Source organism: Blennius ocellaris (assembly GCF_963422515.1).
Source record: "Blennius ocellaris genome assembly, chromosome: 2".
Taxonomy (NCBI): Eukaryota; Metazoa; Chordata; class Actinopteri; order Blenniiformes; family Blenniidae; genus Blennius; species Blennius ocellaris.
Window position 1 is genome coordinate 14743628 of NC_137651.1, and position 25571 is coordinate 14769198.

At 41.0% G+C, this 25571-nt stretch overlaps 3 protein-coding genes across 4 annotated transcripts in view; 2 read left to right on the plus strand and 1 right to left on the minus strand.

The window, feature by feature from the left end:
• get1 (guided entry of tail-anchored proteins factor 1) lies at window positions 1-11795 on the minus strand. Of its 2 annotated transcripts, none has more exons than XM_080506592.1 (5): window positions 11736-11795; window positions 3127-3292; window positions 1331-1398; window positions 461-575; window positions 1-331 (listed from the first exon to the last, which is right to left on the minus strand). In XM_080506592.1, exons 2-5 carry the CDS (start codon window positions 3281-3283, stop codon window positions 258-260), a joined length of 414 nt encoding a protein of 137 aa, XP_080362718.1. In that variant the 5' UTR covers window positions 3284-3292; window positions 11736-11795; the 3' UTR covers window positions 1-257. The 2 variants fall into 2 exon arrangements, with proteins under 2 accessions (XP_080362718.1, XP_080362717.1); XM_080506591.1 differs by lacking the exon at window positions 11736-11795 and adding an exon at window positions 4576-4689.
• hmgn1a (high mobility group nucleosome binding domain 1a) lies at window positions 5234-8625 on the plus strand. The gene is made up of 6 exons (XM_080503961.1): window positions 5234-5369; window positions 6500-6529; window positions 7449-7487; window positions 7579-7614; window positions 7706-7825; window positions 7901-8625. Exons 1-6 carry the CDS (start codon window positions 5355-5357, stop codon window positions 7970-7972), a joined length of 312 nt encoding a protein of 103 aa, XP_080360087.1. The 5' UTR covers window positions 5234-5354; the 3' UTR covers window positions 7973-8625.
• The window catches only part of brwd1 (bromodomain and WD repeat domain containing 1), a 24741-nt gene continuing 10598 nt past the window's right edge, over window positions 11429-25571 (plus strand). The window contains exons 1-22 of the mRNA XM_080506611.1: window positions 11429-11622; window positions 11749-11807; window positions 11929-11958; window positions 12211-12270; window positions 14081-14231; window positions 14866-14964; window positions 16407-16567; window positions 16751-16972; window positions 17867-17967; window positions 19494-19564; window positions 20069-20169; window positions 20266-20306; window positions 20417-20518; window positions 22103-22256; window positions 22379-22513; window positions 23047-23175; window positions 23299-23447; window positions 23709-23785; window positions 23889-24119; window positions 24204-24387; window positions 25039-25129; window positions 25386-25496. Of these exons, the coding sequence (XP_080362737.1) occupies window positions 11586-11622; window positions 11749-11807; window positions 11929-11958; window positions 12211-12270; window positions 14081-14231; window positions 14866-14964; window positions 16407-16567; window positions 16751-16972; window positions 17867-17967; window positions 19494-19564; window positions 20069-20169; window positions 20266-20306; window positions 20417-20518; window positions 22103-22256; window positions 22379-22513; window positions 23047-23175; window positions 23299-23447; window positions 23709-23785; window positions 23889-24119; window positions 24204-24387; window positions 25039-25129; window positions 25386-25496 (2496 nt within the window). The 5' untranslated portion in view covers window positions 11429-11585. The remainder of the gene's footprint in view (window positions 11623-11748; window positions 11808-11928; window positions 11959-12210; window positions 12271-14080; window positions 14232-14865; window positions 14965-16406; window positions 16568-16750; window positions 16973-17866; window positions 17968-19493; window positions 19565-20068; window positions 20170-20265; window positions 20307-20416; window positions 20519-22102; window positions 22257-22378; window positions 22514-23046; window positions 23176-23298; window positions 23448-23708; window positions 23786-23888; window positions 24120-24203; window positions 24388-25038; window positions 25130-25385; window positions 25497-25571) is intronic.

Consider the following 25571-nt stretch of genomic DNA (forward strand, 5'->3'; position numbering starts at 1 on the left):
TTCATGGATATTTTATTAAGAGACATCAATAATTCCAAGCATCACGTTTTCAAATTATATACTTTTTTTTTTTTTTTACATTCTAACAACAAAATCCTCTTAACAAGTTCAACACAGTTCATGAGAAACGTAAAATAAATTATTGCCAGAACAAAATGCACAATTTCACACAAGGCTACATGTGAACAGATGACAGAAAACAACGGGACAAATCTGTAGATCTTAAGTTCAAGAGACTCAATGATTCAACCTGTAAACTAGCTGCAGGCATTAAGACCCAGTGTCACTACTTTGTTGCAAACCACCAGCCAGCAAGTGATTCCCACTCCGCCTGAAATGAAAGAACATGAAGAATTATACCAGTATACCGATGTTTCAGTATAAACAATATATATATATATATATATATATTCAAGATTATTGTTTACAGCTTGTGACATTTATAAATAAGGTTTATTACCAGCGACTCCTGTTGGAAAGGCCACAAGGCGCTCGACTGGGGCGATCCACCTGCTGGGAACCACGGTCACTGGATCGGCGTAATACTTCCATATCAAAGAGATCATGAGAGCAGCCTGGCACAACACAAACAAATATGGAGGTGAAACGTTTGCATAGTTTTACTAACTCATCATCAAAACCACAGTCATATACATTTAAAGGTTACATTGAGGACCAGTTTCAACACAGCTGTACCAGACCAGAGTAGACCGAGGTGAAACTGGGTTTTGTCAATGAAAAGCTTTTCACAAAGAATTGTGATTTAATTCATCCAAACATTTTGGTAAACTACTTCTACATTAAAAGGTTTATTGTTTAAGAGAAGTAAAATGCAAAGTTCTGCTTTTAGTTGCTTTGGCTGAAATCACTTGTAGATGATCAGAGGAGTGTGTACTATTCAGTTTTCCTTTTACATACAGGTTAAACAGCAAAAATGATACATTTCTGTCTACGCTGCCATCATTAGATTACAAGTGCCTTATTGACCTTGACTATATATATCTGTTAGCTAGTTTGTTGTGTTTTTTTTCTGAAATACTGAAAACTAATGTTTAAGACCAGCGAGAGTTGTACTGTGACACCTCTGTTCCTCTGGAAGCATTGTGTGAAACATCATGAGGTGACGTTACAAGACAGACATGCAAGGCGACAGTCTGATGTCCTGTTTACATGGACTCTGATCAGACCAAAAACAGGAATATAACACCCCCTTTCATCGAATCAGAAGCCAATCTAATATAATACAGATCCAATTTTAATCAGTGTGGCTTTTACTCAGATTACTTATGTACTTCCATGTAACAGTGTCTACAGAAGAGTCACCACCTACCTGTAATATGTAAAACACAATGTTCACCACCCATTTCATTTTGGCTTGTTGGGCCGTTCTTGATTTCACTGTAAGAGAGAGAAAACAACCGTCAAACTTGATCGTGTGGAGTTTTGTGTTGACAGAGCAACTCATCAGTGTTTTTTGGCTTTAATCACATTTAAAAACAACTTCTACCACCAAGCAGACTTGTTTGTATTCATTTTTGCTTTACCAACTAGAGCCGATAACATCTTATTGTCTGTGACACAATGAGAATGCATCGCGAGCCACATGCGGGGCCATGCTGGTTAGAGCGTACAATAGCAAGTAAGCTAATGGCTCAAGTACATGGACACTTGAGATACACATATGCTCAGAGCGAAATCAGTAAAGTTCCGGCATCAATAACTTTTAACGAAACATCGACTCGACACACAAACAATGCCTCTTTCCCATCAGGGTGAGGTCGACTAGATGCTACAAGCTCATTTTTTATCTTAAGTATCTTTCTTTTGGGGAGCAGAAGTAAAATGGGTCTCTGTTTGCAGCAGGATGAGCGACCAGTGTGCCGGAACCCTCTGCAAATTAAACAAAAATTCATAAATAAGTCACAGCAAAGACACTACAAAAAATATCTGCAGTGTCACCAAAATCACTGTAGCCTTCACTTGCCTCCTGCTGATCATACAGCGCTTGGTTTTATATTGATTTATGGTTTGTCAGTTGGTTAATCAGACGAATCTGAACACTGTGGGTGAAGGACAGCGACAGACAGCAGCTGTTCCTAACAAACGCTCATAAAGCACTCAAACTGTCCCGCCACTTTCTGCGGTTGGTGGTTTGAATGTGTGAATCTGTTGTTGTGGACATGCACAAGTGTGGAGGGCACAACATGTGCACAACCAATGTCGCAGCGTATCGACACCGTCAAGAAAAAAAGCTGTGAATGTTCAGCCTTTGAGGAGTCAGCGGAGAGATCAGTCCAACATTGCTGTGATTAAATCAGCGTACTCCATCTCGCATTCTAGTGAGACTTTTGCGGAGTGTTGAGCACCAAGAGTCGGTCATACTGCCGACAGATTCAATAAGGTAACTCAAGTAGATAGGAAATATGAACCATCCTCTAAATCTAGGTAGCAAACTGGAAGAGAAAAAAAAAAAAGACTTACTACCCCCTCATGAATTCATCACATGATGGAATGTATAGATCTGGTTCCTTAACAGAAAAATGTCAGACAATCTCATGTGCCTTGGCTCAGGTCTCTCTTTACTTATAAGTAAGTAATAGTGTCTGCATTGTAGCCCTATGTTCTACAATTTTAAGAATACGAAAAATAAGTTAGCAGAATGACTGATCTATTTAAAACTAAAATAGCAAAAATGTGAAGTTTTCGTTTTTCTCAAGTTGTTTTTATGTTACACATTAAACAAAACATCTTCAGAAAGCACAACGATCTGTAACAACACATTAGGAGGGAGCATGGTACAAATCACTGGCGAATAATAACTAGCAGCAACATAAGAAGGTTTTACATTAGTTATTTTTTGGGAAATGACATTAATGGGGTACTTGTTTAATTTTGATATGTGGACGACCTGACATAACTAATAGTAAACTTTATTACTTTAAAATAAATACTATTATATTTCCCAGTGAACGCGTTTATTTTTCGAAAATAGCTCCAGTTCTGTTCTGCACTTCTGCAGAACACTCAGGACTAAACTAACAATACATTGTTTTAAGCCTCTCAATGACTGTCTGATCTATGACTCGTGTCCTCTGTGTGACGGTAATCACACGGTAAGTTTCTTACCATGTGTTTTCAGCTTGTCTGTGGTCTTGTTGATTTTGCGCTCAAGTCTGGCATATCGGGCAAACTCATCCATCATGCTTATGGAGGACTGCTCCTTCTTCATCTCCTGGATTTCAGCCCTCATCTCACTCTCCTGCTCGGCATCTTTCTGCACCATCTTTGTAAGCTAGAAAACAGAGGGGCGGTTTAATAGGTATGGCAAACATATCGGATTATGACAACATCTATTGAGGCACACAGTTTCAGGCTTGAACAAAGTGAGCTACAGAGACAGCGAGGCAGCAATCTTTGGGGACTTTCTTATTGTCATTGAGTTTTGGGATAAATGTCACAAAATCAAGACAACAGGTTACTTTAGACAGGAAGTGGGGAAGGCCACCAGGAAGAAGATACCAGATAGGAATCACCTCCATCTCCCCCCCATATGGCTTTGAGAACTTTTGGGCTGATGGAGGACAGTCAGCATATTTGTACATTCACAGACCTGGATGGATTTATTTCACCTGTCAAGTCTTGGAAGCAAAATGTAAAAAGAACTAATGGTAACTGTATTGAACTTTGTCTCAGGGACACTTTGGGTGATAACCTACAATATATTTGCTTTAATATGTTCCTAAATAAAGTTGCAATGGCAGATGAACCCTTTATGAGCCTCTGCATTCTGTGTTTACAGGTCAAACCTTCCCAAACTAAAGGCCAATGTCAAGTTTTTACCAAAATTATATACATTGTTGATTATGCTGTCCATCTCTAGTGCTTTGTTTTTTTTAAAGACAACCAACATCTTCAATTGAACTGATAACATTGTTGTTTTATTCCCTAAATGTGTTTTATTCTTCAAGTATAACACCACTTACATGTCTCAGATCATGTACATGTAATTCTTTTTGTTTTCTTTATTCTCTTCTTTATATAAGTTAGTTTCAGTGGGTGATGATGTACATTTTAAAACACAAGGGTTGCATAATAATAGGTGTGTCATTTGGTAAAATAGAGATCGGCCGATAAAAGAGCTTGTTTTAAATGAAGTGTGTAAGGTAGTCCACAGTGTATCCCACGGTTGTGTTAAATGGTTAAATAGACATTAAACGCTGATGGTGCAGTTTTAGAGAGCGACATCGGGTTAGCCCATCGTTAGCAGGTATGTTAAGCTATAACCACAAACCAGCTCAACAAGACACAGAGGAGTCCCACACTTTCAGGACAAAATGTTTCCCACTCTTGTGGTTTACGAGCCCGGGTTCTTGGGAAACCCCACCCTCCAGTTGTGTGTTTTTTCTTTTTTTTTTTTTGTGGTTGTAGCCTGCCTGCTAACATGACGCACAGGAGGCTAAAGCTAACAGGCTAACAGCGACTTGTAGGAGGAGGCGATGTTTGTACGGAGCTGAAACCATCTACGTCCACAAAGCTCAAATCTGCATGTCAAAACAGCAGTGCGACCCTACTTACAAAAGAAGAAATGCTTGGCAGGAGGGTTTTCATGAGATTACAGAGGAAAACCGAGCAGAGCACCAGAAGCCACGCATAGCCAGACGCCATGTTTCTTTAGGGATTTTTTTTTTTTTTTTTAGAATGTGCTGCAGCTGTGCGGAGCCGCTGCATTGCGCTCACTCTTTCAATCAATCTATTAAAACCGGTTAAATTTGTGATCGCCACACTAAAGAAACGTTGCCTTCCAACGACGATCTTCTCAATCACTCCCATGAATCTGATTTATAACACATTCGGTGATAAGGTGTCAGTAATACATTCAAAAGGGAAAATGCTGTGGTTGTTGGTCACTGCTTATTGCAAACAGCCAAACTCGCCACAGTCTGCTGTTATACATTCTCCACATTTTGCCCACACCCTGTGATTAAAAAGTGAAAGTTGGCTGAGGCCCACTGATTGGCATACTGTCCTGCCCACACAGGTAAGATGTTATGGTTCAAAAATGTGCTGCCTCGGCCTCGAAGCCAATCACTGGAAGCAAGGGGCGGGGGTTTACGCCTCCTGTTGGGTTTGGTAGGATGAGGGATAAAATATACCAAGAGAGGGATCCAATCCGGATTGAGCTAGTTCTGGTACTGGTAGGGCATTTATGTTGGGTTACATTCTGCTCCGGAGGTGTAAAGGCTGAAGGTGCACGGGCTCCACACACGTTACCGCCACTTTCCAAGACTGTGCAAAGCTTGTGCTGCTTCGCCTTTTTTTTGCGTGTGCGTCTCTGTACTCCAACTCAAGCAACAATGGGAAAGAAGAAAGTAAGTCGTGTATATTCATGCAAATTGTGACGCGTTACTGTATATTTAACATTTTCGGGATCGGTTCGACGGAAATTGACAAAAAGTGTCTTTATGGCCTTATAGCGATTGTTTTCGGCGTGTACGTGCTGTTAATGTCCCGTTTCGCAGTGGCTCGGTGTGTGAATGTGCAGGCACGGAGCCCACCTTTGGTGTGCGCAGGTCTGTCTGCTCTTGTCCTGTTGATACAGGAAAGTGGCGCCTTTTTACTTAGCACAGGGGCGACACGCTTTCACGTCGAGCCTCGCTGCGAACAACATGGCCCCGATGCGACACGATCATACGGCAGTGTGCATTGCCAACACGCAATCGTGGCTTTTGTTTCGCGATCATTTCTCCTTACTGTCCGCGCAGATCAAACAAAGGGGTGTAACCACGGTCATTGTGCAGGTTGCCATTTCGAGGAAGTGCATTTCTCTCGATCTGAGCTCGACTGCGTGTGATTAAATGCAGCTTTTTTTTTTCCTTTTTTTTTCCCCCTCTTGCCCTTGTTTGTTTGCGGTCCCCACTGCTCACATTTTGACCTCTTGACTGTGCGCACCGGAGCGCCCTTAGCCGAGTGTCGCGGAGGTGTTTCGCACTGCTCGGCCATCGTGGCAGCTTTGGGAAAAGACAGCGACACGCACGGTGGCTTCGCTCCGCTGCTCTCGCTCTCGGTAAACTCGTCCTAACAATGGCGGACAGGTTTTTTTTTTTTTTTTTTTTTTTATATAAGACGGGAGATCAGACATGGGGAAGGTAAACAGATTCACCGGAGCGCGTGTGGAGGTGGAGCGACGCCACGTTCCCTCGGGCAGCTAGCACGCTTACTTTAAACACGTTTGAGCAATGGAGTGTGCACAATGGCGCCGTGTGGAAATTGAGCAAAAAAAAAAAAAAAAGCCCCAAAAAACCAAAACTCTTTTCAATCACTTTCGAAACACAGTGACCCCCTTCCCGTATACCTATTGCATAATGTCTTTGTGACTTGAGGGAAGGAAGATGTGCCCATCCCCCCTTTCGCCTCACACACCCACTTTGGCTCGCCCATGAATGGTTGCTGTTCGTGCCTTTATGAATTATCCTTCTCTTTCTTTTTGTGTCCTCAACAGGCTGACACCAATGCAGATGGAGAATCAGAGGTTGGTATTCGAAACTTGACCCTGAAACTGGCCCAAACCTGCACCGACGAACCATCCAGCACCCAAGTGAACATTTTGTTCTACTTTCTGTAACGGCCCAGAGAAGCCCGTCACACGTGCAGAGTGCCTTCTTACACAATAGGCTGGTTACATCCGGTTTTAATCTCGAATTTGAGGAAAGGAAGCTTTAAAGCGGATCTTGTCAATCATTTGGTTTTAATGTGCAGGTAATTAATCATTCTTTGGAGTCGATGTAGGCGCAGAGCCTCTAGGGGGCGCAGCTTACAAAACAACTTCAATTACTCTACTGGTTGGTACATGTAATTTTTTTTTATTGATATACCCAAAGACTAGAGTAAAATTCCTCCGTGTGTGATGTCCACAAACATGTTGCATTACAAAAACAAAGGTGGGCCCTATAGCATGACCACTTAAAAAAGGGGGGGGGGGGGGCAGTGTTTCCTCTTTGCCCCCAAGTGGCCAGTATAAAGGCACGTGTTATGTCCAATTGTGCCCCATAAGCTTTTCCTGCACTTCGCTGCAGAGTGAAGAGTTTGTCAAAGAAGTGTAAGGTTTCAGTGTTAGTTATACTGAGCGAGTTTGAAAATAACTGGCTTGGGGTGGGGTTCAAAGTTTTTGTGAGACGTGTTTAGTTTTTGACCGTTTATGGGTAAAATAAATCACACTATTGGATGGGGATGTTTTTTTACAGGGTACGGTGTTGTTTTTGTGACGCATCGATGTCTTGTACGGAAACGCAAGATGAGCAACACAGAATTGCTCCTTTAGAAGATAACCCCATCATAAAGGTTTATGGGGAGCATTTTGTTGGCTGAATATTTGTGATTTTGGCAGTCCTGTATTAATGAGGACTAGATTTAGCTGATGTAATTTATTTAATTCTTTTTTTTTTCCCCAGGTTCCTATGCAAGCGAGACGGTCTCCAAGGTTTTCAAACGTAAGTTTATGATCTGTGTGTATTGTGCAACTGTCATCTATTTCTATGGATTTGTGATAAAGGCCTTGATTGTATTTCCTGTGTGTTGCAGAAAGAGACAAAACCAATCCAGCCGGAGAAGATGAAGGTAAAAAATAGAATAGATGCTGCCACGTGAAACCTTTTTATTACACATGCTGAAGTGTATTTAATTGTTCGTTGATTTGTTGCCATGACAGGCACCTCCTAAAAAGAAAGCCAAAGCCACAGAAAAGGCCAAGACGGAGGAGAAGAAGGAAGAACCTGAGAAAGACACCGCGGATGCAGCAGCTGAGAATGGAGACGCGAAACCGGAGGGGGTTGGTGATCAGCTCGCTCTGTATTAATGTTTAGTATGCTCATAACAATAAAGTAATGGAGTGTTTTTCCTCCAGGACACCACAGTAGATGAGGCGAAGGACGGAACCGACGACAAGGAGGAAGAGGCGGCAAAAGGCACAGAGTAGTAACGACCACCACTAGACTCGCCCACCAGTGCTCCCCGTACCTCTTTTGTTGTAAAATGCAGAGAATATTTTTATCTACTATTTTCTTAAGACAACGATGTTTTTAGGGATGTGATCGCATTTTTTTTTTTTTAATAATACAAATTCCATCAACTTTTGTGGCTTCTGTGAAGGGAAAAATTCTGTCATTGTGTTCTTGTAATCTTTTTATCTTCAGGTTGTAGTTTTTGTTTTGTTTTTTCTGCATGACATGCAACTGTGCCTCATGAGCGGGAGAGTTTAACTAGAAGCATTCCCGAGGTATTGTGAGGGGTTTTGAAACTTGTACTGTTTATGGAAAAGACATCATCAATACTGTGTTTGATAGATGATTGGACGATATTAAAGTTGATGGTGCTAAGTCAAGCTTTCTTACAACTGTCCCTTTCATCATCTCAGATTTTTTTATTTTAAGGTACACTTGATGACTGTAAAGATGATCCATGTTATCAGCTATGCTAAAAAAAATGCAAAGCTCGTCATCGTCATCATGGTTTATTTCTATGGATATCTGTATGGTTTTGGGATTTGTTGACCAATGTACAGTTTCCTCTTTTTTTTAATGAAAAAAATAAACAGTTATAAATGGTATGAAATGCCAATTAAAATGGGAATTTCTCAAGTGTTTTCATTGTACTGCTCTGCATTTGTGTGAAATATTTAATTTCAGGTTTATTTTTTCTTGGCATAAGCAGATCATCGTCTTTGAAGCTCAACAAGTACATTTTGATCATATTTGGACATTTAGCCATTTTTGACTGGCTCAATATTGATGTAATATTTTTCCTGAAGACGATGGCTTTGCATTTCCTAATGTGAATGCATTTTCTGAAACTAACCCATCTACACAGGGTTTGTAAAGAACACAATTTCATTAAACTAAGATTGTTCAATAAAAGCCACGGCAGACCAGAAACTGTAGTTTTATCTATGAAACACTGCTTTTTAATGGGATATATTCATCTTGAGCTAAGTACAGTAGAATTCAAGGCTTAGTCCAAGCAGGTCCTATGTTTTATTTTATTTTTTTAATTAACAATGCAACGTGCAGATAAGCACTTTGAATAAAGTCAACGGTAAATCAAATTGCTATTTTTGAAGAAAGTCCATATGTATAAAAAACTTTCTCCAAAATCTCATACAGAAAAACTCAGGATTTATACAATCTTATTAAATACCAAGTTCATTGACATATGACAGTACTTTATGTATTTCTTCCCAATGAATGATTTTAACGACTGATTATAGAATACATGAGTAAATATGCATACTAAACAATCAAATAATCAGTGATGGAGCCTTTTACAGTAACTGTTCAGATTTAGAGGATAACATAAATAGTTAATTTGATCACTAAATTACACATAAATATCACAAAGCTTGAAGTCATGAGCTATCTATTGTAGCGTTTTTGCTACCAAGGCTTTCAAAGAGTGCTCAAGTGTCATTTTTCGACTCCTATTATAAATACATTTGGAAAGAATGAAATGACCTAGTGTTTAAACAAGCATAAGGACTTTTTTTCGAGTTGGGTGAGGGATTCCAGTCAGAGTGACAATCAAAGGCATTTACCATTTACAAACCAATCACATCAGTTGTTGGTTTAATAATTAAGATTTCTTATCTGGGCCAATTCAGGTGAATTGACTGCAAATGTTTGAAGACCAGGAATGGTTCAATCTACAATGTATCACTGTTTGAAATTTGTCTTAATGTTGAAGTGTATTATTGAATAAATAAAACAAAGCAGGAGCATTAATAGACATAAAGTACAAAGTTTAAGTCTATGGCCTGACAATATCTAACGTTGTTAATATTGCATGAGGCCACAGGGTGGTGTCGTGGTGAGCAATTTAGCCCCAAAGAAGGAACATACATGATTCTAGTCTGGGTTTGGGGGCCTTTCTGTATGGCGCTGCATATTCTTCTTTTTGATTTGCAAGGTTTCGCTGAATGTATTGATGACAGTTTCTTGCTGAGCATTAAAACATTGTTTTAAATGTATTAAGGCAATCTAAATTGACCCGGAGATGCGCAATTGTGATTATGACTGTCTCTCTGCATTTGCTCCACGAACTGGTGGCCTGAACTGTCACAGGGCATTAAGAATGATTGATGAAATTCACTAAAATCCCAATGGCAAACCTTGAGATGAACCACAGATTTATGTCTATATAGTTCAGCTTAGTTACCATAACAAACATACTTTTTGTGTTAAAGTACATTCATGTGAATGAGTGTCCTCAACCTTTTAAAGAATTCAAGTTATAATAACTAATTTCTTTTATTAAGATGTATTGTTGTGCTCCACATTCTAGGGTGTAGTTAGCTGGAATCTGCTCCAGTCCACTGCAACTCAGACTTGACTCAAATATAGAAGTAATTTGGTATTGGCAGAAATAAAAATATATATTTGCCACTGTTTGAACCTGAGTTGCAAAACAGATTTGGTTTCCCTGCTACCATGATTGTTTGGAAAATTGTTACAGTTTTTTTTTTTTTCAGGGAGAATATGTAGTGAATGTTCAGTTACATGAAGATTTTGATAAAAAATATGGCTAGCTTATTTTTCAAAGTGCAGGGAAGAGCATCCTTAGCAGGTGCAGCAGCGGGAAAAATGTGGGAGTCAGGTGAATTTTGCCAACATCATTTTTTGCCTCTCAGTTTTCAAGAAGAATTCATGATGAGAAGAAACAAGTGGATGTTCCTTCCACACTGATCGATGAGTCTGATGATGTCTTTCAGTTTCTTGTGAGATCAGTCCAAAAATGCCAAAGATTTTAATAGGCTACTTGATCTTTGAATATATAGATATAGATATATTTCAGTGTATAAATAATACTCTGAATAGATTCATTTATTGCAATCAAATAAGAAAACAAATACAACTTTATAACATAAACTTTTTTTTTTTTTTTATTGAAGCAAACATTTTAAAAGATTTTATCTTTTTATGCATTTCCCAAAACGAAGAAAATGCAATCCGTGTCCATATAGAACAAAGGAGATCAAATGATTTGCTTTGATTCACATAAAGATTTGGATCACTGACCTGTGAATGCATTTCATTTGAGCATATAAAACAAACAAACTGGCCATCATTATCCATGACGTCATGTTCAGGACACACGACCCTAGTCATAAAGTAGGGGGTGGGCTGACGTTTTAATATCACTACGGGCGTTTGACTTTTTTTTTTTTTTTTCCCTTTTTCGAAATCTTTCGTTTAGTTTTTTGGTGAAAACGTGAGTCGAAACGCGTGCGAAGCGCCACGTTGTCGTGAACTATCGCAGACGTTGCCGTCGCCACGAGCCGTCGGCGGCCTGTCTTTTGTTGAGAAGGCGCTCCTCCCCACCCCCTTGTTCCTGTGCTGCTCCGCTGTGGCGGAAGTAAGCCGTATCGCTGAGGCCTCATCCTTCCAATGGCGACTGCATAGAGGCTGAATAGAAAGCGGGCTCAACCGTGGAGGGGGTCAGAGCTGTGCAACTGAAATTAAATAAATATATCCTATTTTCCGTAGCCACAAAGTTAAGCTTATATTTGTAACCACCTCTCCAAAGTCACGGCCGATTCAATGGCCAAAAATCGGAATCTTTCGCTCCTTGAGTCGGGTAAGCCGCAGAAGTAAAACCCCGAATTGATAGCTCAATTTACAGCGGTAGCGCTTCGTGCTAATTGATAACCGGGCTGGTTTTAGCCCTCTGCTGACGCTTAATGTACTCACTGTTCCATTTCAGAGCTCTACTACTTGATTTCTCGTTTTCTGACAACGGGTCCGTGTCGGAGAGCGGCTGAGGTGAGCTGGCGTGCTTTGACGGACACAGTGGCTTGTATTTCCAAAATAGTTGAGCAGCCGGTTGATTAACGGAGTAAATGGACCCCTTGTAACTCGAATCCCCCTTTTCTACCCTCCGCAGGTCCTGGCGGCTGAACTAGAGCAACATCAGGTGTGTATTTCTCTCCGTTCTCCGCTTGTTTTGTCAACTGCTAACTAGCAGCTATCGGTCGCTGTTGACTGAGTCGGGGCATGAAACTTGTTTCACACTTTTAATACACCCGCAAGTCCCACTCGCCTGACATCACCCGGTGTTTTTTTAATTTATTTTTTATTTTTTTATTTTACTAGCTCAACGTGTACCTGCTGTTGTTTTTCACTGGCATCCAGTTTGATTAAACTCTTTTTTTTCACTCCAACATAGCTCTTACCGAGAAGATTGGACTGGCTGGGGAACGAGCACCCGAGAACATATGAAGATGTGGTGAGATTTAATTTGACGTCTGTTTTAAGTCGATTGTCGGCGGCTGTTATTGTCTTGTGACGGGGGGGAGAGACCGTGTCCACGCTACGTGCTTGTTTACGGTCTTTGTTCTTTATTTTTCTGCATTACTGTTGGGAAACCGTCACTCGGGGTGATCGACGGAGTCATAACTCGTTGGCCATGGCTCCGATGTTGGGAGAGAGCCGTTGTAAGGTGCTGAAATAGACGGTATTTTACGGGCAGTTTAATAATATTTGCTCCCGACTGTACCGCAGATAGGGTGGGTCGATCGGCTTGTGGCAGTGTGGAGACGGCTCGTCTGGCCAATCAGAGGCCGAGATGCACCGTCTCCGCCTTTAGCCTCCATGAGAGCTGCGCTGTGATTGGTCCGTGGAAAGAGCACTCTGCATGATAAGCCCCGCCCCTTAGAATAAGAATCGAGGAGCACATGAAAAGAGTCCACTGTCAGACATTTATTGTTACCAGAACTGCAGCATCTGTCTATCTGATTGTTGGTTCACAATGACACGAAGTCTGTGACCTCGTTTGATTTGTGTATGAATTGGTCCTATAATGTCATCGGGCAAAATTCTTCAAATTACTATACACATCTTTAGTGAATACAAACAAAAATAACCATTCATCATTTGGATGCTTGAAGGAAAAAAAAAGTGGACATTTGATTTAATTACCCAGAATACATTTTAGAGTTGGGCGCGTTCAGTCAATATATAAGATTTGAGCCAAGTAGATAATTACTCTAATAAATCACTTTTTTGCTTATTCTTTTTTTTAACTATGCTCATCATAAGATGCATCTGCTGACATGAGCCAAGAGATCTCTTGAAACCTTTGATTGTGAATTGTGTGATTTGGATAAGGCTGAAAGGACTGTAAAACTGTCTTTCCTGTTTGTGTTTGTGAATGTTTCACGCAGAGTTTGCACATCAACCCAGTTCTTAAGAGTTTTCTTTTTTCTTTACTTCGTCTCACAATCCAGTGACTTGTTAGGATAACTGACTCTAAATTGGGCCTTGGTGTGATTGCCATTGTGTGATGGGTTTATTTCTCTGTGTGAGAGAAGACATGTGGATGGGTGAAAACTCTGCTTTTCCGCTTCGAGGCTCTGCCTGCCGTGATGGAGAGAGCATTAATAAAACCTCCGAGCTTATCACAATGTCACGATGGCATATTTTTCAACTGAGTAGTGGTTGGGTGACACAGCAGAACAAAGAGCCTCAATGTGGAAGTAAATCTACTGCAAAATGACTCCAGAATAAAATACATTCCATCTTTTGGAGTGATGGGTCAGAGTACAGACAAATTGAGATACTGTGGAATGAGCGCAGGCATCCAGGGAATCGTCCTAAATCCCTCCTGAATGTTGCACAGGTCTTGATGAGCAGCTACTAGAATGGCTTGGTTGAAGCTGGTGAAGAATTCTTTGACCAGTAAATATATCCAGGATTCGCTCGCGTGTCTCAGCGGGAACTGTTAATGTTTAATGACCGCCATGATGAAGTTAAAGTAGTTTGTATACTCCTATTTTAAGCCCAGACTCTTTGTTTATACTTAACATAGATTTATATAATGTTTTATAACTGTTTCAAGCAAAAATAGACCGTTTGAAGGAGGACTCATGCTTTCTTGGTTTTTTTTTGCCGACATATTTGAAGGACACCCACCCCAATAAAATCTTTCACTTGAAAAGACTGCGGATGTTGTTTTGGTTCACTGAATGTCAACTAGAAGCCCAGGTAATTCAGTTGTGGTCTGGATTCTGTGCCTATAACTGTGTTTACTTTGACAGGTGGCAGCCAACAGACATATTGCGCCAGACCATTTGCTACAGATATGCAAGCAGATCGGACCACTTCTTGACAGAGAGGTGCCATCATGTGTCCCGGGGGTTCACTCTCTTCTGGGATCCGGCAAGCAGTCAATGCTTCGGACTGCAAAAGGTGCAACTTTCAACACCAATGCACAAATTGTTTTCAGCCAATCATGGAATATTTTTATTCCCAGATATGTTCAACATGCAAAGGATTTGTTTTGGGCAGGTTTCTATAAAAATAAGAAGAGATAAAGATACTTCTACTTATACATAGTCACATATATTTACACATTACAATTGATAATATTTCACATGTAATATAACGCATGTAGTTGCCTCTTGAGAAGTTATGATTTTTATTTGTTGCTGTGAACTTGAAGTGTTTTATGTTGGCTGCAAACGTATTTACTGTTAAAGAGCATACTCTTGTTTTTTGCACATACTTTCACAGTTCAATTGTTATTTTTTGCATGGATTTGTATTTAACTAATTGAATTGACAAAGTTTCTCCGGTATTTTATATATAACCATGTCTAGACACATGCAGGCATAACATACACAATGCCTTTCAATATGCGCAGATGTTTTAAAGAGCAAATTCTGACCTGCTTCCCACTGACAAAATAGCCACCCTCTCTACACATTCACATTTTCTATGCTATATTGAAGGAGTAGTGATGTGGTTTGCATCACACAGCTGGTGATCAGCCTGAACTTTTCCTTCAGAGCCCTTCTCTGAGCTTTCCGTTGCTGATTTTCAGATGGCGACGGCGTGCGGACGAAAGCATCATCATATGCAGCCCTTCATCGGGGCCGACCACCAGAGAGGCCTTTGAACTGCAAGAAGCCTTTACACCTTGGTAAGTCTGGCCTCGCTCCACTGACTTCTGTTTTATGTGAAGAGTCATTGAGTGCAAAAAGGAATCATTGGCAGTGTTGCATGTACTTGTTGTGATGTGGCCTCGTTTTCACTAATAATTCTTTCGCCGCGTGCTGAGAAGTCATCGGATAATTGTGTGTGGTTGAGAAGGTTTTAGTGTGAAACACTCTGACTTGCATCAGCCAGCGACATTGTTCTAAATATTAAAACATTACCTACACTGTTCTTACTTTGACTTCAGAGGTCTGTATGGAATGCCTTATTTCTTTTAATCTGGTTGCCTTCTGGTCATTCCCATTTGGTCTTGAAGTTAAGCATCTTTCTCCTTTAGTGTCCCTTAGTGATTCTTATAGTGCCTCCTCACAACAGAGTTTTCTGTTAAGATACAGAAAAATATACACATGTTGGCCATTTGGATATTTTTGTAATCTAAAATCCCTTTAACGTTGAGCGCATTTCCAACAAAGCACCGATTAAAAACCTGCCTCATTAAATTAAATGACAATACTTCCAGCTTGAGACGGTGAGAAGCTAAAACCGAGACCACCTTGGACGGTGGCCATGTTTCTGTGATATTTTTTCATTTCTCATGGCAACAAATACAAACCAGATGCTGCGGATATTCAAGGGGCTGTGATAATAGCATTATTCACATGTCAGATTTTAATATGGAAACATTTGTTTTTCACTCTGTTTTGATTAAATGTGTTAAATTGGGAGTGCGGCTTGTGTTTGGTGCCACAATTGGATGTTTAAAACCTTTTTAGGAATTGGATAGTTGTGGTGCATTTACACTCGACAAATGTAAGATGTCTAGTTTTTCTGAATGATCAATGGATTCGTAAAGACCAGAGGAAGGCTCTACTCCTGCTTGTGATTACTTCTATCTTTAAGGAAACGCACGCAGCATCTGCTGTATTTTCTCCAATTTTATTTAGCTTAGGTTAAACAGAATGACATTAACTTGTGTTAAGTAATCTTAGGGACGAGTCCACGTGGGCACCACAGAGTTATTCTGGGCTAAAATCCACATGATCTGCTGGATATTGTGCTTCTCCAGAGTCAGATGAACCAGTGCAGCCTGCTCCGTTGAGCTAATGTGATGCATCTGAAATGTGTCCAAACTGGTTATGTGGTGGCATGAGAAATGAAGCAATTGCATCAAATGCTGGCTCCTGGTGCAGCGTAGACTCACTTCCTTAATTTAGCAAAGAAATAAAATTTTTCTTTTCCTTTTGTAAACACAGAATATTTTTCTGTACATTAAAAAAAAAAAAAAATCTACTCTGATCCTCCTCTTATTCTGATATCCTTCCACTCCTGCCCACATCAGAGTAAATATATCTCACGCCCACCCAATCGATTTTCTTCCCGGTCATTTTTCCAAGTCTTTTCTGATGATTTTCATGTTTTTCTCCACAGTGAAGGTGCTTCGAGCAAGAGAGCTGACAGGAGTGCAGCGGTTCAGCTCCATCAGTCCTGTCAGCAACTATGAGCACATGCGTCTGCATCGGAGGATCCTGGGCCATCTGTCTGCGGTGTACTGTATAGCATTTGATCGCACCGGTCTCAGGATCTTCACAGTAAGATCAAAAATATCTGAAAACATTTTTTAAATAAAATCTACTTTTAATTTGTTTTTGCTTTTTTTAACAGCATTGAATTTATATTATTGTGCAGTCTGTTATGATTGTTTCCCCTAAGTTGTGCCCCACATTTGTGTGCCGGTATAGAGTCAGCAAAAGTGTGCATTTTCTCTTCGTCAGGGCTCAGATGACTGTTTGGTGAAGATTTGGTCTTCATTTGATGGAAGGCTTCATTCAACGTTGCGAGGACACTCTGCAGAGATCACAGACTTAGCAGTCAACTACGAAAACACGCTGATAGCTGCAGGAAGCTGTGACAAAAGCATCCGTGTGTGGTGCCTTCGTACCTGTGCTCCCATGGCAGTGCTGCAGGGGCACAGTGGATCCATTACCTCCCTTCAGGTAAATTCTGATTCTACTGTTTTTGTAACTTTTAATTAGCAGGGTCCCTTTGTAGAATCTAGACTTGGTTAATTTCATGGGTGAGATGAACGCTCTTGTCTTTCTGCTGGCACAGTGGCGGTCCAGCGCTTTTTGGTTTAGACATTTTGGTGTTGCATGCTCAGTTCCTGCCAGAAAAGTCTTATTTTTGTCTACATTCCCACCTCCATGAAGCTGTATGTGCAAGACTCACCTGAAACCTGTTGAGAGTGCACCATTTGTTGCAGATCAGCTTTGTCCCGAGGGTTGACAGAAATTGTGAGAAGGCAGCAAGTGATTCAGCTGTTTAATATGGGAATATGTATGGCTGGCTTTTATAGTGAATGGAGGTGAATAGAAAATAATGATCTTATCTGATGTGATATTCTTAGAAGTTTCCCCGAGATGTAGAATTGCCAACAATAGTGCTATTAATGTAGTTTTCATACTTTTGAGTGCTTTAACCTTTTAAGTATAATCTCCTCTTGAATGTAAACTTGTAAATAAAGTTGGCAGAACCCCGACATTCAAGCAGCACCTCACTCTCTAATGCAGTGTTCTTTTTAATGCCCACAATTACTCACTATTTGCATTGCAACATATAAGGTGCAAGGAAAAAAAACAAAGGCATGTGTTAACACAAGTCAGTGTCTCAGCGAGCGCTATGCAAATTGAATTTATGCCCAGCAAGGCTGCATAGTTAAGATCATCTGTAACATAGGTACATTTGGTAAATGGTTACATTCACATTGACATGGTGAACCAATGTCATTAAGCCAGTTTGTCATTGAAGTGACTTCAGTAGAAAGCTGCTTCCTTGATGGTGTGTGGTGAATGTTTGACCTGTCTGACCTGCGAATGCCTTCTAACTTTCAGTTCTCACCGTACGCCAAGGGCTCCAAGCGTTACATGCTGTCCACTGGAACTGACGCTACTGTCTGTTTCTGGCAGTGGGATGTCAACAACATCAACTTTAGGTGAGCTCCTGTTCTCACTCTGGACCTGGCCTGGTATTGAGCACTATGCCTCACAGCGTCTCCCCAGCATGGGGAGCTGTGTCGGTCCACCTGTCTACCTTCCCGGCTTGGTATTGGGTTAAACTAATCAGCAGTTATATGAACAGCAGATGCTGTTGATCTGGCTTAATCCCTGCTCCAAATGTCATTTTGGTAGAAGCAAGGCCACAATGAAGGTAGACTGTGTTTTGCCAGAGACTTGTATTTTGAACGCCTCGTTGGTGGCTTATGAAAAAACTGATGTTGCACAGACTTGGACCCACTTAAAAATGATTGGATGAATGAGCCAGTTTAAAAATGTAAAGGTGGTTAGGGATTTTGACCTGCAGAAAAAACCTTTGAGACCGATCAGTGAAAGAAAAAACAACACAAGAAACAATCTATCTTATGAAATGCCCTTCAACTGTTCTTGGAACACGGAGTGCTCTGATTTAGTTCTTTTGTGCTATGGTGAAGACTCGAAGGAAAAACTCCCAAAATAGATCATCTGAACAAAACAATTTCTTTTGTTTGTGTGACAGTTGCGCTGTGGTCAACTGTAGGGTGCAATGTAAATATGTTTTATTTGACTTGTGATTTAAATAAGGTGCTATCCTGAGGCATTCAGTGGAAAACTAGCAGAACTGGGCTGACTATTTGCTGTAATCGCTCTGCGCTATTTGCATAGGTGTAAGAAGAGAAATGTGCGGGCTTTGGTTACACCAGGCTGAAACTGATGTACAGGAATGCTTCAGGAGAAAGTACAGACTAACCATTATTGGGCACTTCCTCCAGATAACCACCATCTTGTGATCACAATAATTGGTCAAAATGCCACAAAACTGCAATATTTCTTTCAGCTTCGAATTTACTGATTATTTACAGATTAAACATGACAGGAACTCGTCCTGCAGGCATTCCTATTTATAACTTCCTGAACACACTCGACACTGACAAAAAAAACTATTCCTTAATGTGCTATTTTTTTTTTTTTTTTTTTTAATAACAAAAGTTGGGTACAAATTATTTTTGCCCCTCCCGGGTGCTCTCACCAATGCACACATGCAAACTTAAGGTGCTTAAAAGATGTCTTCAGTGTTGCATCGAGTGAAGTCTTGACCTCAAGAGACCCACATTCAAATTGAGTTTCAGCAGTGAAAACACCCTGGGTGAAAGGCCGATGCGTCTACCAAGGTTGTCGTAATGCTTTTTTAAAAAATGTACTCGTAAGAACCATCGCTCCATATCTATCCTGTTCATGTTGAAATGCCGGTTTGTTGATGTTACCTGACAGCTGCCCAACTAGCAAACCCCAATATTTAAATGTTAGAACTGGTGTCACAACTGCTTGTTTGATCTGTGAGGGCAGATGTGGTTGTATGAGGTGTGTTAAGTGAATTTGTCATGGAAGATATTTCAGTCATGTGCTCCTGTTCGATATTTAGTTGTTGTTGGGTTTTTTTCTTCTATCATGAAGTCTTCTAACCTTTTCTGTGTTTTTCTTCCAGCGATCGGCCGCACAAGTTTACAGAGCGGCCGAGGCCGGGAGTTCAGACGGTGTGCTCCTCTTTTAGTCCAGGTAATAACTTATTCTACGTATGCTGTTGCATAGGTTGCTGCTAATGTTGAGCTGCTTCATGACTTTAAGTTGTATAGCTTTTGAAATAAGATGCTCTGCAAAAGTTTCCGAAAAAACTGCAGCTATTCTATTTCGGGCTGTGGACAAGAAAGCTTTGTATTGGTTCCAGATTTACTTTGCAGCAGAGTACAATCATCCCATTTATGTATTCAAGGTCAAATAAATTATCTTGAAAAATAAATCTCACTGAGTCCTATAAGACCGCCATGTCAACATCATGGAGTCTGTTTGAGAATCCGCGAAGAGACGCCCAATATTGGCAGATCTGTGCTTGATTTCTATGCTTTCACTTGGCATTGTGTCAAGAGAGAGAGAAAATGCATTGTACACCACTTCTTCTTTCTTTGCAACATGTCGTCACTCTTGCCTAAAACTTTTGTACCACTAACATTGGAGATGAATTTTTTTTCAAGCGTACTTCTTTTGAAAACCTCTTTGTTCCAGGTGGGATGTTCTTGGCAACAGGAAGTACAGATGATGTCATCAGGATATACTATTTGGGAGGCGGAAGTCCAGAAAAGATATCAGAGCTGCACGAGCATACAGTAAGAGTCCTGAGTTGAACTTGAGCTCCATACGTAGATTTCACCCCAAAACATTATGCATATAATATGATTAAACTATTTATGCTTTCTTTCCAGGACAAAGTTGACAGCATCCAATTTTGCCACTCAGGGGAAAGGTATTATTTGAACAACAAAATGAATATGGCACCATGCATGTATCATAACACTCGCTGAAAGGAAAACTCTAACATGCAGTAATGGTGGACGTTGTTTGTTGCCGTCTCAGGTTTGTGAGTGGAAGCAGAGATGGAACTGCTCGGATCTGGAAGCTCCACCAGCGGCAGCAGTGGCGGTGCATCCTGCTCAACATGTCGGCCACTCTTCCAGGGTAAACACCCACTTTGTTCTGTACATCGATGCGAATGAAAATGGCCTTGTCCTGTACCAGAGGCCTTCTGATTTGTCCTCTTTGGTTGTATTGTGGGATGAAAAGGTCCACTCAGGAAAAAGGTGCAGGATGTGCAGTAACGAGACTGCATCAGATCTACTGAATAAAGAGCAACTGTTTGCTGGCTTAGCTGCCTCAGAGCTGTTTGAGTCTGTCAAAGTTAACCAGATGCCTATGTTGGCTGAAGATACAGTTTTCCGAAATGTATTAACTTGCTCAGTTGTCAGATTGTAGAACTGTTGGTTCTCATTGCCTTGCGAAGCACACACACACACTTCTACTTTGTGAAAAGGTTAGTGTCACAAATGGCCCAGGACTGTGACTTGATGTTTTTACAATTTGATTCACGAGTCCCTCGTTCTGCCTTGTGTGGTAGTTTACAATATTGCCGAGTGGCTCAGGGATTCAGTGCACTACGGTTGAAATTTGGGTTTAGCTCATGCGCATTTGTGAATTGTAAATTTCTGTGACTATTGGATATGATGACATGGTGAGTGTCACGGTCCCGTGGCGATAGACTTTTCACACGCAGCCACTGAGAGATGCTCTCTTCACGCTACTTTCGGAGTTTCCTACTTAAGTGCAGACCTTAGTTTTATTTGAACAATTTCACAGCTGGATTGCACTTGGACCAAAAGTTCACTGAGAAAGCCCCGTCAATCACATGTCTAATGCTAAAGTGACTCAATTCTGCCACGTCAGGTACAATAGTCAGTTCTTCACCTGGATTTCAAAGTTTTTGCTTCTCATCTTTGGTTGGTAGATACATTGACTCCATTGGTTAGACCATTTAAAACTGCATATTGTGTAGAGTGCTGGAATGTTGTGTGAACCGATCCTCTTTCTGCTTCTTTGAGTGAGTCAATACACCATCTTGTGGTAAAAACCTGTCTTACAACACTATTTAACATGTATGACTGTTTTGCTGCATTCTGTTCATTTGAGGTGATATTGAGTTTTTTAAAAAGCTAAAACACACAAAAAAATGCCTGTTATTTGTTCCAAGAGAGAACTAAAACAGTAAAAAAAATTCTGAATGTTTCTGTAATATTCTGCTTGTCTTGGTATTCTTGTACAAATTTATGATCATTTTTCTGGATCATTTGTTCACTGTCAAACCAGGCATGCTTCCAAACACTCCACTTTGGGAAGAACAATCGCATAGCTTCTCTTTCGGTCTCTAAAAAAAGATTCCTCTGCCAGAGGTTGTAATCTAAAATGAAACTCAACATACACAAGTGTGTTATCGCAACATTTTTAGAATATTTTCTTATATTAAATCATGCTATTAAGCTGTAAGGCAGCCAAAGATGTTTCAACTCGATATCATTTTTGGTCCAGAAGTGGATTGGCAATACAGCATCAGTAAAATGTCCCTCAAAATTTCAAGAGGTATTTTACCCAGTGGTGTGTATTTTATGCTATTTGTGTCGAGTAGTCGAGCAAACATGTTCCGGTCTGTTTGAGGAGAGTGACTTATTTTTGTATTCCCAATTTAGATTAATTGTTTGTTGTTTTTTTTAGTGCTGAACCAGTGAGCGAAGAAGAGAGCTACTTCAAACCGAAAGTCACCATGGTAGCGTGGGATCGCCATGACATTACAGTCATCACGGCTGTTAACAACCATCTCCTCAAAGTGTGGAACTCCTCCACGGGACAGCTGCTCCATATCCTCAAAGTAACTCAGCACAACGGTCGTGTTTAATTGGTCTAGCAATGAAACAAACTAAAAGGATGAAGCTGGGGGAAATCCAGTCCCCATGTTCTTTAATGAGAGACAAACTTCCGTGTTGTTTTCAGGGCCACGGAGCTGAAGTGTTTGTCCTTGAGCCGCACCCGTTTGACCCCAGGATCATCCTGTCTGCCGGCCACGACGGGAACGTCTTCATCTGGGATCTGCAGCGAGGGACGAAAACGCAGCATTATTTCAACATGGTGCGCATCCCCACAACCGTGTGCTTGTAAAAAGTAGCACACAATAGTTCTGCATTATGAATGTCAGGATGTGTTAGAGCCTGGTGACAGCCAGCCCACAGAGGCATTTGCAAATGTAAAAAAACAAAACAAACAAAAACAAATAATATAAAATGTTCAAGAAAATCTAAAACAAATCTTTGCCACTTCTCTACACCTTTTTTTTTTATTTAAATGTTAAGCCATTTTCTTTCTTCTCAATACAGTTTGCCTGTATGTCATGTGGTGAATTTCTCTCAAATTCCCGACAGTTGGATTTTCACTTGCTTTTTTATTTTTGTTAATCAGTGGAGAGTAACCAAGTAGAGTGTAAAGAGAAGACAAGTCTTTTTATGTCAAGCATCCACGTTGATGACCAGCCTAATTTGAAAGCAAGAACACATTTTGATCTCCTAAAAACATCGATTCTATTGTTAAAATTCTGCTTTTGTGCTGAATGTCTCGCTTCTTTAGTGAGCCGATTTACCTTAAGTGATTTATTGGCTTTCATCCAGATCGAAGGACAGGGTCATGGAGCCGTTTTCGACTGCAAATTCACTCCTGATGGGCAGCGTTTTGCCTGCACAGACTCCCATGGCCATCTGCTCATCTTTGGCTTTGGCAGTTCCAAACCTTACGAAAAGGCAAGAATAATATCGGCATTTTCCTCTTTAAAAAAAAAAAAGGTTGTACATTTCTGAAAACGTCCCCCGACATTGTATTGATGTGCCATCTAAAAGAACTCCTCTCCTCATCTCACCTCACAGCTTCCAGACCAGGTGTTCTTCCATACAGACTACAGGCCGCTGATCCGGGATAGCAACGGCTTTGTCCTGGATGAACAGACACAGCAGGCACCGCATCTCATGCCCCCACCGTTCTTGGTGGATGTGGATGGGAACCCCCATCCTCCAAGGTCAGCTTCACATCGGTTCAGTTGTCCATCCCCAGAGCAGTATTGAGTCTTGAACTGTAGGTTCAGATCGCTCAATAAGCCAGCCTGAAAATCAAGTCTTCTGCAATTATTTTCCTTTAGTTTAGTTTTTTTAATTTATAGTGGTTATATATTGTCTTACGCATGTATGCATTTTAGAAATGTCTTTATTTGTGGGTTTGTAACTGAAAACAAGAAACGACTTGGTTGCCGTGTTTCCTGAAGTTTGTGTTGTGTTTATAGATACCAGCGTCTTGTGCCAGAGCGGGAGAATATTGCTTCAGAGCATCTGGTTCCTCAGCTGGGATATGTCGCCACCAGTATGTCAACAAATCGAAACAATAATTTATCCAAGTGTTGAAGAAAATCTGTTTTTGCAAAACTGTTTAACAACCTTTCCCATCCACTCTGTCTCCCCTTCAGGTGATGGGGAGGTGGTGGAGCAGGTGATCAGCCAGCAGACTGCAGAACACGAGGAGGTCGCCATCAGACGCGGCAGCCTCCTGGACGAGGTCATCAGACAGCTCCAGCAGCAGTACGATCGACGGAACCAGCCCGGCTCAGACGTGGTGCCGGATTCTGGTGCAGGAGCAGAAGGCCGAGCTGAGGCAAACGGCCCGGTGTTGGCACCGGCTATGAGCACGCCACGCAGAGGTACCAGTACTGAATAATTTTTTTTGCTCGTTATTTAGTGCTGGTAACCCCTCGAGAGCATTTACAGAGAATGTTTCTATACAGTGTCTGTGAACGAGCGAGCAGATGTGCAGTCGCCTCCTAACGTGGGCCTGCGGCGTAGCGGACAAGTGGAGGGCGTTCGACAGATGCACCAGAACGCCCCTCGGAGCCAGATGGCCACTGAGAGAGACCTGCAGGCCTGGAGACGCAGGGTGGTGGTCCCTGAACTGCCACCCAGCAGCTATAGGTAGAGTATCATCTGTGCCAGCTTTGTGAGGATGACTTGCAGTCTAAATATGCGCAGATTGATTTCTTGTTGTTTAGAGTAATATCCAGATATTGCAAACAGATTAACACTGAATAGGAATGACATCTATGGATTGGTCAGTTTTTGTAGTCAATGTCTTCATTGTTTGAGGACTGGACAGTATAACGGTGCAAATACTTTATCAGAAGGTTACAGAAGGAGACGTATTTGTATAATTCTCATCTGAATCCGAGGAGTTCACAAACTGAGGTTGGGTGTTGGTTTACAAATAAAATCTATGTCATAGTAACTTAAGTTCACAACTTAGTGGTAATGTGTTTTTTCCACAGGGAACCTTCAGAGGTCTTATAGGCCCCAATTTCTGAGTGTTTCAAAGCTATTTTGGCTGTAGTTATAGTCCTCAGGCTTTTCTGGTTGTCAACATACAATCAATCTGGTTGACAAAGGACTCCTACAATGTTTTTTATTCTTTGTTTTTTTTAAGTATGTAGTGGGAAAGCATGCTTTATATTGTATTATATCAAAACCTTTTTCATTCAAGATATGTAAGGGTTCTAAATAATGTCAACGTTGTCTGATGTTCAACACACAAGTTTCAATGTTTGGAAACACTCTGATTTTTTTATGTAGGGACCAGGAGGGCATTCGTGTAGCCAGAGGAGATGATGAGGTGGTTCTGTACAGCACAAAGAGAAGGCGTGTCATTTACAGCAGCTGCCGGGTAAGTGTCTTGGTCTTCAACATGTTAAAGACGTCTTCATTTAATTATGGGTCCCACTGGAATGTACAAAGTATGAGCAATACCTGAACTAGTCTTCTCATGGTGTCATTGTGAACAATGTTGTTGGTATTAAATAATCTACAAAAAAACATTTTTCGGTACATGCCTTACTCTGTCAGTATTCTGAAATCAAACTAAATGTTTTCAGTGCATTTGTTTGCACGTGTGTTGAGTCAGTCCCATTTGTCCTCCACAGGATGACTCGGACGAGGAGCCGCCGGCTGCGAAGCGGACACGTGGCCGCAGTGACTCGCTGGAGCTCCTCGACCTGTCATGTGAAGAGGGAGAGGAGACTGCGACCTCGGAGGTACAAATTCCACTATATGCTAAAGTATACTGTGTGCTCCTCTCTCCTGTAGAGATTTGCAATTTGCAGTCACCT